The sequence below is a fragment of the Piliocolobus tephrosceles genome, chromosome 21 (assembly GCF_002776525.5).
Source record: "Piliocolobus tephrosceles isolate RC106 chromosome 21, ASM277652v3, whole genome shotgun sequence".
Lineage (NCBI taxonomy): Eukaryota > Metazoa > Chordata > Mammalia > Primates > Cercopithecidae > Piliocolobus > Piliocolobus tephrosceles.
In genome coordinates this window covers 24,173,221-24,187,681 of record NC_045454.1, presented here as the reverse complement: position 1 = coordinate 24,187,681, position 14,461 = coordinate 24,173,221, and the positions used below count along the sequence as shown (strand labels likewise).

General features: G+C 46.5%; 1 protein-coding gene across 1 annotated transcript in view; it reads right to left on the bottom strand.

Annotated features, from left to right (window-relative positions):
• RHPN2 (rhophilin Rho GTPase binding protein 2) overlaps positions 1-14,461 on the bottom strand; it is a 90,483-nt gene that overhangs the window by 46,091 nt on the left and 29,931 nt on the right. The window contains exon 3 of the mRNA XM_023229110.1: positions 3,721-3,849. Within this exon, the coding sequence (XP_023084878.1) occupies positions 3,721-3,849 (129 nt within the window). The remainder of the gene's footprint in view (positions 1-3,720; positions 3,850-14,461) is intronic.

Below are 14,461 nucleotides of genomic sequence, written 5' to 3'. Positions count from 1 at the left end.
CGTCTCTACTAAAAATACAAAAAACTTAGCCGGGTGAGGTGGCGGGCACCTGTAGTCCCAGCTACTCGGGAGGCTGAGGCAGGAGAATGGCGTAAACCCGGGAGGCGGAGCTTGCAGTGAGCTGAGATCCGGCCACTGTGCCCCAGCCTGGGCAACAGAGCGAGACTCCATCTCAAAAAAAAAAAAAAGAAACAATCTGCTTTGAAAACAGATTAGTGCAGGCCGGGCGTGGTGGCTCACACCTATAATCCCATCACTTTGGGAGGCTGAAGTGGACAGATCACCTGAGGTCAGGAGTTTGAGACCAGCCTGGCCAATATGGTAAAACTCCGTCTCTACTAAAAATACAAAAACTACCTGGGCATGGTGGTGTGCATCTGTAATCCCAGCTACTCAAGAGGCTGAGGCAGGAGAATTGCTTCAACCAGGAGGTGGAGGTAGCAGTGAGCCAAGATCACACCACTGCACTCCAGGCCTGGGTGACAGAGCAAGACTCCATCTCCAAAAAAAAAAAGATCAACCATGCTAAGAAACAAACAATCTACTTTGAAAACAGAAGAGCACAGGACCCAAATGCATGGTGTCGTGTTGAATCTGCACAGCTCTTCCTCTTCCCAATGACACAAGGCAGTAACTGGCCACTCTAGAGCCCAGGGACCACCCCAGGGGCCTTCGGTTCCCTCTATGGGAAGCCCTGTATTGCATGTCCCTGCTCTTCGGCACAGCAAACGCGAGTGTGGAACGGCCAACATTTATTACCAAAGCTTGGACCCATCTTGCCTCCTCCAGAACTTGAACCTTTTGGACAAAACACTGGAATTGACCACCAGAGCACAGGCTGGGAGAACCTTCCATTAGCTGTCATATTGACCAGGCATTCAAAACTGCACAGGAGGCCAGATGTGGTGGCTCATCTTCACCAGTTCCACCCCTTTGGCTCTGTGTTTGCAGGACCATCTTGTGGACCCCGGCCTGTTTCCTGAGAAGCCGAGGAATGGTGTGCTGGGGGACAGCCGAGACCAGGAGCCCATGGCCCTGGATGGCACAGTCTATCAGGGGAGCAGTTCCAACTGCATCCTCCAGGAGACCTCCCTATGATGTTGACTCAGGACCCTGCTTCTGTCAAGATCAGCCTGGCCAACATGGTGAAACCCTGTCTCTACTAAAAATACAAAAAATTAGCTGGGCATGGTGGCACGCACCTGTAGTCCCAACTACTCAAGAGGCTGAGGCAGGAGAATCGCTTGAACCTGGGAGGCAAGGTTGTGGTGAGCTGAGATCGTGCCACTACACTCCAGCCTGGGTGACAGAGACTCCATTTCAAAAAAAAAAATAAAACGGGGCCGGGCACGGTGGCTCATGCCTGTAATCCCAGCACGTTGGGAAGCCAAGACAGGCGGATCACGAGGTCAGGAGTTCGAGACCAGCCTGGCTAACATGGTGAAACCCCGTCTCTACTAAAAATACAAAAAATTAGCCAGGCGTGGTGGCATGTGCCTGTAGTCCCAGCTACTCAGGAGGCTGAGGCAGGAGAATCGCTTGAACCTGGGAGGCAGAGGTTGCAGTGAGCTGAGATCCCACCACTGCACTCCAGCCTGGGCAACAAAGCAAGACTCCGTCTCGAAAAATATATATATATATATAAATATAAAACAAACAAACAATAAAAACTGTATAGGAGCCCACAGGTAAGCCAGGCATGGGGCGTCACAAAGGGAAGAGCCAGCGAAGTTTCACACACTGACGCTTCCCCTCCAGCTCAGAAACCAACCTGGTGCCCCGTGGAGGACCAGCACCAGGAAACACTCATTCCATAGGTGACTCAAGGTTCCCAAATCCAGGGAGCTATTTTCCGAGTGAGTTTCCCCCGGGGCCCACCTACTTTTTGAGCAATCTCATGCCCACAATGAAAAAGCACATAAACCCTTCTCTGAACTGTCTCAAAGTTATTTCTCCTTAAAAAGAAGCATTTCACTTAGCATTTTGTTTTGTTTTTGTGTGTTTTGAGACAGGACTTCTTTCTGTTGCCCTTATTGCAGTCTCGACCTCCCTGGCTCAAGTGATCTTCCCACCTCAGCCTTCTGAGTAGCTGGGACTGCAGGTGTGCACCACCATGCCTGGCTAATTTTCCTATTTTTTGTAGAGATGGGGTTTCACTATGTTGCCCAGGCTGGCCTTGAACTCCTGGGCTCAAGTGATCCCCCACCTCAGCCTTCTGAAGAGCTGGGATTACAGGCATGAGGCAAGAGGGGCACTTATTTCATAGTTGGATCTCCATTTTTGGAGATGTATTGCAATTCTGAGGGATGGTGTTGTTGGCTTTCATCTTGAAGAAATCGATTCTAAAATTGAGGTATGGAGAATGATACGATAGAGTGCCTTCAAAATTGGCCTGGGGCCAGGCGCGGTGGCTCACATCTGTAATCCCAGCACTTTGGGAGGCCAAGGTGAGCAGATTACTTGAGACCAGGAGTTCAAGACGAGCCTGATCAACATGATGAAACCCTGTCTCTACTTTAAAAAAAAAAAAAAAAAAAATTAGCCAAGTGCGATGGTGCACGCCTGTAATCCCAGCTACTCAGATGGCTGAGGCACAACAATCACTTGAACCCACAAGGTAGAGATTGCAGTGAGCTGAGATCGCGCCACTGCACTCCAACCTGGGTGAGAGAGGGAGACTCTGTGTCCAAAAAAAAAAAAAACAAAAGGGAAATACAACCTTAAAAGGAGACTGGTATATTGCTTTGTTTTAATATGGATTTTTCTGTTTCAGTTTGTCACCTCCAGCTAGGAAACAGACTGCAGTCCAACGTAAGTACAGCGTACAGGATCTCTGTGTGTGCATAGTGGCTTTTCCTTACAGGGTCGATTTTGGCCTTAATCCCAAAAAGTATTTGTGTATACTTTTTGTTCCTTGGCAAATAAATGAGGAAATAATTAGCCAACATTGGAAATGTATTGTCCTAACAATGTCCCTTTAATGTTTCTTAGGAAAATTATGGTGACTCACTAAAATATCCTTGCTCAATGTCTGTTCAGTTGAATTTAATAACACATCTTGTTAATGTTTGCCTGTCTATGAAATGTGACTACGCAGAATTACTTAAAATTAACTATAAAATCAAAGGCATCTAACTTTTAAACTTATCTTGGTTCATCACGTATATTTATACTAGATTTTATACTGTCTTCATTTTTTGTTTGTTTGTTTGTTTTGAGACACAGTCTCGCTCTGTCGGCCAGGCTGGAGTTGCAGTGGTGTGATCTCGGCTACTGAAACTTCTGACTCCCGGGTTCAAGCAATTCTGCCTCAGCCTCTGAGAAGCCAGGATTATAGGCGGGCACCACCACGTCCGGCTATTTTTTTCATTTTTAGTAGAGACAGGGTTCCACCATGTTGGCCAGGCTGGTCTCGAACTCCTGACCTCAGGTGATCTACCCGCCTCAGCCTCCCAAAGTGTTGGGATTACGGGAGTGAGCCATCGTGCCTGGCCTCACAAATGCCTTTTTGTCCAACACTGCAGGTATGTTCCAACAAATGGACTCATCCCTTCCAGTCTAGCACCTCGCTCAACCCCAAACCTGATGGTTCTCTCACTTCTCAAAGTGGGGGCTGCCACACCTAGTCTAGAACCCTATCTGGCCTCTTTGTGCAGCACCCTGGATGCACGCAGGATCTCTGGCTCAGAGGCTTCTGGAAGGTGTGCTGCTCCCACTTACTCTGTGTTCTGATAGACGCCCACCGAGATGTTCAGCCCCTCCAGCTCTTCCTTGAGCATCTGCAGGTCTGAGTTGACGAAGCTTAGCTCCAGCCGCACTTGTTCCCGCACCTTTGGGTTCGTGGCCACTCTGTTCAAACAGAAGAGGGAGAGAAGTGCCCTCAGCCAGGTATCCCCGCTTCTGGGTGAGCAGACCCAATCCCCAGTCCCTGCAGGGAGGATCACAGCACAGCTTGCAGAGGAGGGTCAGGAGTGTTGGGTAAGGTATCCCAGGGACACAGGGTGCCTGCCCAGCTTGCAGCACACCTGCCAGTACCTGGAGCTGGGGACACAGGCAATGACACTGTGAGCTGCAGACATGAACTCTATGACATCCTGCAAAAAATTAGCCTTGAAAAGAGAAAACAAAACTGCTCCCAGCTATGCCCTAAAACACCATAAGATATCCACTTGAAAAGAAATGAATGATTCCTTTTGATAGGAGAAATCAAAATAAATAAATATAAAATTTGTTTTAAAAAAAGAAAGAAATGGATAATTAGCTGGGCATGGTGGTGCATGCCTGTAGTCCCAGGCCGGAGGATTGCTTCAGCCCAGGAGGTTAATACTGCAGGGAGCTGTGATCACTCACACCACTGCACTCCAGCCTGGGTGGCAGCGCAAGACACTGTCTCTAAAAACTAAAATAAGATAAAATGAAATAAAATATAAAAATATATACATATAAGATAGAAAGTAAAATAAGATAAATGAATGAGAAAATGAAGGGAGAAGTAATGCTTCCCAATTCATTCTATGAGACTAGTATTAGCAACCCAAACCTAGAAACATATAAAAAGGATTATACACCATAACCAAGTGGGATTTATCCCAGGAATGCAAGGTTGGTTTAACATCTGAAAATCAATTAATATATTATATTAACAGAATAAAGGACAAAACACATGGTGACTTCAACAGACATTGAAAAAACTACGTCACAAAATCCATCCCAGATTCATAATAAAACTTCTCAACAAAGTAGGAATAAAAAAGAATTCATGAAATCTGATAAAAGATACCTACAAAACCCCACAGTTAATATCACACTTAGTGGTGAATGACTGCTTTCCTCTTCTCATCAGGAACAAGGCAAAGATGCCTGCTTTTGCTATTTCTAATCAATGAGGCAAACAAAGAAAGTAAATGCATCCAGATTAGAAAGGAAGAAACAAAACTGTCTTTATTCACAGATGGCATTATCTTATAAATAGAAAATCCTAATGCATCCATCAAACAAATATTAGTACTAATAAATTTAGCAAAGTCACAGGGTATAATCAATATACAAATATCAATTCTTTTTTTTTTCTCTAGACAAGGTCTCACTCTGTCACCTAGGCTGGAATGCAATGTCACCATTATGGCTTACTACAGCCTTAACCTCCCAGGCTGAAGCCATCCTCCAGCCTCAGCCTCCCAAGGAGCTGGGACTACAGATGCACACCACCATGCTGTCTAATTTTTGTATTTTTTTGTAGAGATGGAGTCTCATTATGTTGCCCAGGCTGGTCCAGAAATCCTGAGTTCAAGCAATCTTTCTGCCTCAGCCTCCCAAAGTGCTGGGATTACAGGCATGAGCCACTGTGCCTGGCCAACTCTATTTCTATATACTAGCAATGAACAATCTTGAAATTGAGAAAACCATTCCATTCACAATAGCATCAAAAAGAATAAAATATTCAGGAATAAACAAAAGAATCACAAGACATGTAAATTGAAAACTACAAAACAATGCTGGAGATATAGTAAAAGAAGAGCTATTCCATGTTATAGGAAGGCTCATTAATGTCAACATGTCAAGCCTCCTTAGTTGGTACATTCATTCATTGCAACCTCAATCAAAATCCCACTAACCTTTTTAATAGAAATCGACCAGCTGATCCTAAAATTCATACGGAAATGCAAAAAAAAAACAAACAAACAAAAACCTACAATAGGCAAAACAATTTTGAAAAATAAGAACAGAGTTGGAAGACTCATATTGATTTTAAAATTTACTAAGAAGCTGGGCGGGGCACAGTGGCTCACATCTGTAATCCTAGCACTTTGGGAGGCTGAGGTGAGTAGATCATCTGAGGTCAGGGGTTAGTTTGAGACCAGCCTGGCCAACATGGTGAAACCCCATCTCTACTAAAAACACAAAAAATTAGACAGGCGTGGTGGTGGGCGTCTGTTATCCCAGCTACTCGGGAGCCTGAGGCAAGAGAATCACTTGAACCCAGGAGGCGGAGATTGCAGTGAGCCAAGATCACGCCATTGCACTCTAGCCTGGGCAACAAGAGCAAAACTGCATCTCAAAAAAAAAAAAAAAAAAAAAATAGCCAGGCGCGGTGGCTCAAGCCTGTAATCCCAGCACTTTGGGAGGCCGAGATGGGTGGATCACGAGGTCAAGAGATCAAGACCATCCTGGCTTACACGGTGAAAAATACAAAAAACTAGCCGGGCAAGGTGGCGGGCGTCTGTAGTCCCAGCTACTCGGGAGGCTGAAGCAGGAGAATGGCGTGAACCCGGGAGGCGGAGCTTGCAGTGAGCTGAGATCCAGCCACTGCACTCCAGCCTGGGTGACAGAGCGAGACTCCGTCTCAAAAAAAAGAAAATTAAAAATAAATAAATAAAAAATAAAAAATAAACTTACTAAGAAGCCAAGCCATAACCATCAAAGTAGCATGGTACCGACATAAAGATAGGCAATGAAACAGAATAAGAGTCCAGGAACAAATGTTTACATTTACATAAGTAAATCTTTATAACTGATTTTGAACAAAAGTGCCAAATCAATTCTATGTGGAAAAGATTACTGTTTCAACAAATAGTGCTAAAGCAGGCTGACATCCATAGGTACGTCAGGGTCCCTAAAACCACCCCCAAGTTCAATGTTAATCTAGGACTTGCAAAAGCCATGGCTATGGTTTACTACAGCAAAAGACACAAAGCATAATGAGCAAAGGGAAAGGCACGTAGGGTGAAATTGGGAGGAGGCCCGGCCCAGACTTCTAGGGGTCCTCTCTCAGTGGAATCCCACAGACCGTGCTTAACTCCCCCAGCAAGGAGTTGTGACAACACACGTAAAATGACATCTACCAGGGAAGCTCGGAGACTCCATGTCCAGGGTTTTTACTGGAGGCTGATAGCATAGGCACCTCTGCCTGGCATGCTCCAAAATTCTGGATTCCCAGAAGGCAGGCAAGTGGTTCCACATAAACCATACCATTTGTACAAACAGTTCAGGCACAGTGAGTCAATCTTATCAGTCTGGGAATGATGAGAACACTTCTAAAATCGAAGTTTCTAGACACCAGCCAAAGGCCAGTCTTACAAGCAGGGCTTTTTCTAAGGAGAGCAGTTCTGGGCCTGATATGTGAACTCTTTTCTGCAAAATAGGTAAGAATTAACCTAAATCTAAATGGCACACCATTTACAAACACTGTCCAAACAGGTTATAGGCTGCAACAAGAGCTACACCTCTAAAACTTCTAGAAGAAAATACAGGATGCAATCTTCATGACCTTAGGTTGGATAAAATATTCTTAGCTACACACGAAAAGGACAATCCATAAAAAAAGAAATCAGGGACAGGAGCAGTGGTTCACGCTTGTAATCCCAGACGAGCCTAGCCAATATGGTGAAACCCCATCTGTACTAAAAATACAAACAAAATTAGCTGGGGGTGGTGGCAGGCACCTGTAGTCCCAGCTACTCGGGAGGCTGAGGCAGAAGAATCGCTTGAACCAAGGAGGCTTAGGCTGAAGTGAGCGAGATTGCATCACTGCATTCCAGCCTGGTGACATAGCAAGACTGTGTCTCAAAAAAAGAAAAAGAAAAAAGAAGGCCAGGGGCAGTGGCTCGCACCTGTAATCCCAGCACCTTGGGAGGCCAAGACAGGTGGATCACCTGAGGTTGGGAGTTCGAGACCAGCCTGACCAACATGGTGAAACTCCATCTCTACCAAAAATACAGAATTGGCCAGGCGCAGTGGCTCAAGCCTGTAATCCCAGCACTTTGGGAGGCCGAGACGGGCGGATCACGAGGTCAGGAGATCGAGACCATCCTGGCTAACATGGTGAAACCCCGTCTCTACTAAAAAATACAAAAAAACTAGCCGGGCGAGGTGGCGAGCGCCTGTAGTCCAAGCTACTCAGGAGGCTGAGGCAGGAGAATGGTGTGAACCCGGGGGGGGCGGAGCTTGCAGTGAGCTGAGATGCGGCCACTGCACTCCAGCCTGGGCGACAGAGCGAGACTCCGTCTCAAAAAAAAAAACAAACAAAAAAACAAAAAACAAAATTAACTGGATGTGGTGGTGTGTGCCTATAATCCCAGATATTCGGGAGGCAGAGGCAGAAGAATCGCCTGAACCCAGGAGGCGGAGGTTGCAGTGAGCTGAGATCACACCACTGCACTCCAGCCTGGGCAACAAGAGTGAAACTCCATCTCAAAAAAAAAAAGAAAATGAAAAGACAAGCCACAGGGAGAAAATACTTTCAAATTATATATCTAATAAAGAATCTGTATCCTGGCTGGATGCAGTGGCTCACGCGTGTAATCCCAGCACTTTGGGAGGCCTCATGAGGAGGGTGGATCACTTCAGGCCAGGAGCTTGAGACCAGCCTGGCCAACATGGTGAAACCCCATCTCTACTAAAAATACAAAAATTAGCTGCGGAGGGGGTGGTGCACACCTGTAGTCTCAGCCACTCGGGAGGCTGAGGCAGGAGAATTGCTTGAACCCGGGAGGCAGAGGTCATAGTGAGCCGAGACTGCACCACTCTACTCTAGCCTGGACAACAGAGTAAGACTCCCTCTCAAAAAAAAAAAAAAGTTTTCAAGCAGAGCTTTTGAAACCTACTCAAAGGCCTTATAGATGCTCCCTCGTGTTATAGATTAGGAATCACCACTAAAATAACAGAAACAGTAACAGCCAGGTTGTAAGCCAGCCAGGCCTGTGCTGAGCACGTGTTGGTGAACTTTAGACTGGTAGAGAATCATCCTCATTTCATGGATGAGGAAGCCTGAGGTTCATTAGCCAAGAGCTCCCGGCCATCCAGAGAGACTATGAGTATCTGACCTATGTCCCTTCCTCTGCTGATGAAAACCCAGCCACCGGTCACCTGATTGCACACGTGCACATTTGGACTCCCCCAGACAATAAGATACTGGAAGCTCAGCTTGGTGAATTTCATCAATTTAGAGATTTTTGTGTGTGTATGGCTATGACACCAGTAAGAATACATTTTAGGCCGGGCACAGTGGCTCACATCTGTAATCCCAGCATTTTGAGAGGTTGAGGCAGGCGGATCACTTGAAGCCAAGAATTCAAGATCAGTCTGGGCCACATGGCAAAACCCCGTCTCTACTAAAAAGACAAAAATTAGCCAGGCGTAGTGGCACATGCCTGTAGTCCCAGCTACTCAGGAGGCTGAGGTATGAGAATCGCTTGAACCCAGGAGATGGAAGTTGCAGTGAGCTCAGACCGCACCACAGTACTCCAGCCTGGGTGATAGAGCGAGACTCCATCACGAAAAATAGAAAAAAGAAATACATTTTATTTTACAACTCAGTACATGCATGCACACACACACACACAGACACATGCCCCTTCAACAAAAGTCTCAAAAAAGTCTTAGGCGTGATCCACTCCAGCGTATTCTATTCTACTCTAATAACTCCTTTTTAAAAAAAAATCATGTCTGCAACCCTCCAATTCTCTGATTATCAGACACCAACTGGGTATCCAACAATTCAATTTCGATTCTGACCCCAGCTCCCGGGGTAAGAACATACCCCACAGAGTAGTGACTCAGTTCCACAAAGCTGCCCCCATTTTAGGGACCAGTCACACATCCTGGCGGGGGGGAAACCTGTGCTTCTGACTGATGAGCTGTCAATCAAGGGTTCCCACTGCCACCTCCTCAGGTTTGGTAATTCACCAGAACGTCTCCCAGAACATAGGAAAGCACCTGAAGGACCAGTACTGGTTTATGTTATTCAATTTGGGAACAGTCAATTGAAAGACGTACACAGGGCAACTTATGGTGGGAGAGGGGCAGGGCTTCCGTGCTCTCTCCGGGCACCTCAACATGTTCACCAACCCAGAGGATGCCCGAACCTTATCGTTTAGGGTTTATTTTATTTTATTTTTATTTTGGGGACAGGGTCTTGTTTTGTCACCCAGGCTGGAGTGCAGTGGTGTAATCACGGCTCACTGCAGCCTCGCCCTCCAGGGCTCAAGTGATCCTCCCACCTCAGCCTCCCAAGTAACTGGGACTACAGGCGTGTACCACCACACCCAGCTAATTTTTATATTTTTTCACCATGTTGCCCAGTCTGGTCTCAAATTCCTGGACTCAAGCAATCCGCCCGCCTCAGCCTTCCAAAGTGCTGGGATTACAGGCATGAGCCACCACGCCCAGCCTTATTTTGTTTTTTGTAGAGATGGTGTCTTGCTATGTTGCCCAGGCTGGCCTCCACTCCTGGGCTCCTGGACTTGAGTGATCCTCCCTCACCCTCCTGAGTACCTGGAACTACAGATATGCACCACTGTGCCCGGCTAATGCAGGTCTTTTTTGTTTTGTTTTTGTTTTGAGACAGAGTCTCGCTCTCTCCCACAGGCTGGAATACAGGCGCACGATCTCAGCTCACTGCAACCTCCACCTCCCAAGTTCAAGTCATTCTCCTGCCTCAGGCTCCCAAGTAGCTGGGATTACAGGCGCCTGTCACCATGCCCGACTAATTTTTGTATTTTTAGTAGAGATGGGGTTTCGCCATGTTGGCCAGGCTGGTCTTGAACTCCTGACCTCAGGTGATCCACCCACCTTGGCTGCCCAAAGTGCTGATTACAGGCATGAGCCACCATGCCCAGCCTAATGCAGGGTTTTTAATGGAGGCTTCATTAAGGATAGATGATTAAATCATTGGCCACTGGTCCAGCCTCTCTCCCCTCTCCAGAGGTCACAGAGGGAGGAGCTGAAAGCAGCCCTCTCACCATGGTTTGGGCTTTCTAGGGATCAGCATCCATTCTAAAGCCTCCCACCAAGAGTGATCTCATTAGCATACAAAAGATACTTTATCACTCAGGAGCTCTGTGCCAGGAACACAGGAACAAGATAAAGACCAAATATTTATCTTTTATTATGCCACAGCAACGCAATGAATTGATGTCATTACACACCACAGGTCACAATCTGCAGCTGTGCTACAAAGAGCTTATTGAGAAAACGACTGATTGTGTAGCTGATAATGTTCACAAGGATTGGGGTGGTGGGAATCCTCCCATCCCTCAGTATCAGGAATGGGTTCATTTCTTTTTACAAATGGGTTTCCTTTTGGCTAGTGAATATAAAATGTGTTCCAAATATATTCCCTTCCTTCTATTGCCTACCAGGAAGCTCAGAGACAAACCATGACTCACATTTCACAAAGTATATAGGACTTTGTGGCATGCACTAGCCTTACCTCCAGCTAAATCTCTCCTTTATTCTTCTTTCTCTTGCCTTCATATCTTCATTCACTCCTGATTTAAATCTTACATGTTGTATGAATGTGTTAAGGTACTTCATATCCACTTTGAGGGAAGATAAACAATTATAATTCCTAGAGGACGAGCCTTCTTTCTCTCGGTATTTTTTTCCTGGAACGTGTCATAGCCCTTTCCATATCATGGGGGCGCTGAACAAATTTCAGCTCATGGAAGAACAAATGACAGAGTGAAGATTACTCCCTCTGGGCAGCGAGGGAGCTGATTGGTTCTCAGCACCAGAGTAGGTTCAACTTAAATATAAAAACTAAGGCGGGACATGGAGGTTCATACCTGTAATCCCAGCACTCTGGGAGGCCAAGGTAGACTGAATCACCTGAAGTCAGGAATAAGATCACCTGAAGTCAGGAATAAGATCAGCTCGGCCACACATGGTGAAACCCTGTCTCTACTAAAAATACAAAAATTAGCTGGGCATGGTGGTGCATGCCTGCACTCTCAGTTACTCAGGAGGCTGAGGCAGGAGAATCACTTGAACCTGGGAAGCGGAGGTTGCAGTTAGCAGAGATCATGCCACTGCACTCCAGCCTGGGCAACAGAGGGAGGCTCCATTTCAAAAAAATAAAAAGTAAAATAGGCCAGGCACGGTGGCTCACGCCTGTAATACTAGCACTTTGGGAGGCCAAGGTGGGCAAATCACCTGAGGTCAGGAGTTGGAGACCAGCCTGACCAGCATGGAGAAATCCCGTTTCTACTGAAAATACAAAATTAGCCAGGTGTGGTGGCCGGCACTTGTAATCCCGGCCTGAGGCAGGAGAATCACTTGAACCCTGGAGGCACAGGTTGTGGTGAGCCGATATCGTGCCATTGCACTCCAGCCTGGGCAACAAGAGGGAAACTCCATCTCAAAACAGAAAAAAGTAAATAAAATAAAAATAAAAATAAATAAAAACTGAGACCCTAAGACTCCCACCAAAATCCCTGGAGAGCTTCCACATAATGCCAACTCTTTATTTTTCCACCTTTATATATAAATTTGCCATGTCTCCCCCATCCCAGCTTGGCAAAACAGTTTTTGGTTTTTTTTTTTAATATATTTTTTAATAGAGTCAGGGGTCTTAACATATGCCCAGGCTGGTCTCAAACTGCTAAGAGAAAGCAATCCTCTTGCCTCATCCTCCCAAAGTGCTAGGATTATAGGTGTGAGCCATCACGCCTAACCTGGCAACGATTTTTGATTTAAGATTTGCCACAAGGCCGGGAATGGTGGCTCACGCCTGTAACCCCAACACTTTGGGAGGCCGAGGTGGGCAGATCACGAGGTCAGGAGATCAAAACCATCCTGGCTAACATAGTGAAATCCTGTCTCTACTAAAAATACAAAAAAATTAGCCGGGCATGGTGGCGGCACCTGTAGTCCCAGCTACACGGGAGGCTGAGGTAGGAGAATGGTGTGAACCCAAAAGGCAGAGCTTGCAGTGAGTAGAGATTGTGCCACGGCACTCCAGTCTGGGCAACAGAGCGAGACTCCGTCTCAAAAGAAAAAAAAAAACAAAACAAAACTTAGCTGGGCATGGTGGCACGCGCCTGTAGTCCCAGCTACGCAGGAGGCTGAGGCAGGAGAATCGCTTGAACCTGGGAGGCAGAGGTTGTAGTGAGCCAAGATTATCGCACCACTGCACTCCAGCTTGGGCAATAGAGCTAGACTCCATCTCAAAAAAAAAAAAAAAAAAAAAGATTTGCAAGAAAGTCAGGTGAAGTGGGTCATGCCTATGATCCTAGTGCTTTGAGAGACTGAGGCAGGAGGATTGCTTGAAGCTAGGAGTTCAAGACCAGCCAAAGCAACATAGTGAGACCTTGTCTCTAAAACAAATACATTTTTTTATTTTAGTTTAGTTTTTCTTTTTGAGATGGAGTCTTGCTCTGTCGGGGAGTGCAGTGGTATGATCTTGGCTCACTGCAACCTCCACCTCCAGGTTCAAGCAATTCTCCTGCCTCAGCCTCCCGAGTAGCTGGGGTTGCAGGTGTGTGCCACCATACCCAGCTAATATTTTGTATTTTTAGTAGAGATGGGGTTTCACCCTGTTGGCCAAGCTAGTCTTGAACTCCTGACCTCAAGTGATCCACCTGCCTCTGCCTCCCAAAATGCTGGGATTACAGGTGTGAGCCACCACAACCCAGCCAATTTTTGTATTTTTAGTAAAGACAGGATTTCACCATGTTGCCGGGGCTGGTTTTGAAGCCTCAGGTGATTCTTGAGGATCGGCCTCCCAAAGTGCTGGGATTACAGGTTGAGCCACCACACCTGGCCTGAAAAAAAAGGTTTAGATACATTTCCAACAAATCAATGAGTTGCCCTTAAGATGTAGAACTCTTTATGTTGGTCACTGTGAAAACTGTTGGCAGCCAGGTGGGGTCTCAGGGTTGGTTTCTGTAATGCTGACCTTTGGTGCAACCATGATTCAGAAATCAACCCTGGAGTCTGAGCTTCGTTGCTAGCACAGGTGTATGTCAGAGGTGTTCGAAGCAAAGTGACTCGGTTTTGAGTGAGGGCTGGAAAATGAGGCTGAGACTTGTTGGGCTGCATTCTCAGAAAATTAGCCATTCCTAGCCTCTAGATGTTTACAGCAAAGGGAACAAATTAATAATGTTTACTAAAACAGATTCAGACCTGGGAGTATCCAGATATCCCATGGAGAACAAAGGCATTCCTCAATTTTGCTTTAAAGATAATAATATCGGGCCGGGCGTGGTAGCTCACACCTATAATCCTGAGGCGGGTGGATCACAAGATCAGGAGATCAAGACCATCCTGGCTAACATGGTGAAAACCCGTCTTTACCAAAAATACAAAAAAATTAGACGGGCGTGGTGGTGGGCGCCTGTAGTCCCAGCTACTTGGGAAGCTGAGGCAGAAGAATGATGTGAACCCGGGAGGCGGAGGTTACAGTGAGCCGAGATCGCACCACTGCACTCCAGCCTGGGCGACAGAGCTAGACTCCATCTCAAAAAAAAAAAAAAAAAGAGGCCGGGCGCGGTGGCTCAAGCCTGTAATCCCAGCACTTTGGGAGGCCGAGACGGGTGGATCACGAGGTCAGGAGTTCGAGACCATCCTGGCTAACACGGTGAAACCCCATCTCTACTAAAAATACAAAAAAAAAACTAGCCGGGCGAGGTGGCGGGCTCCTGTAGTCCCAGCTACTCGGGAGGCTGAGGCAGGAGAATGGCGT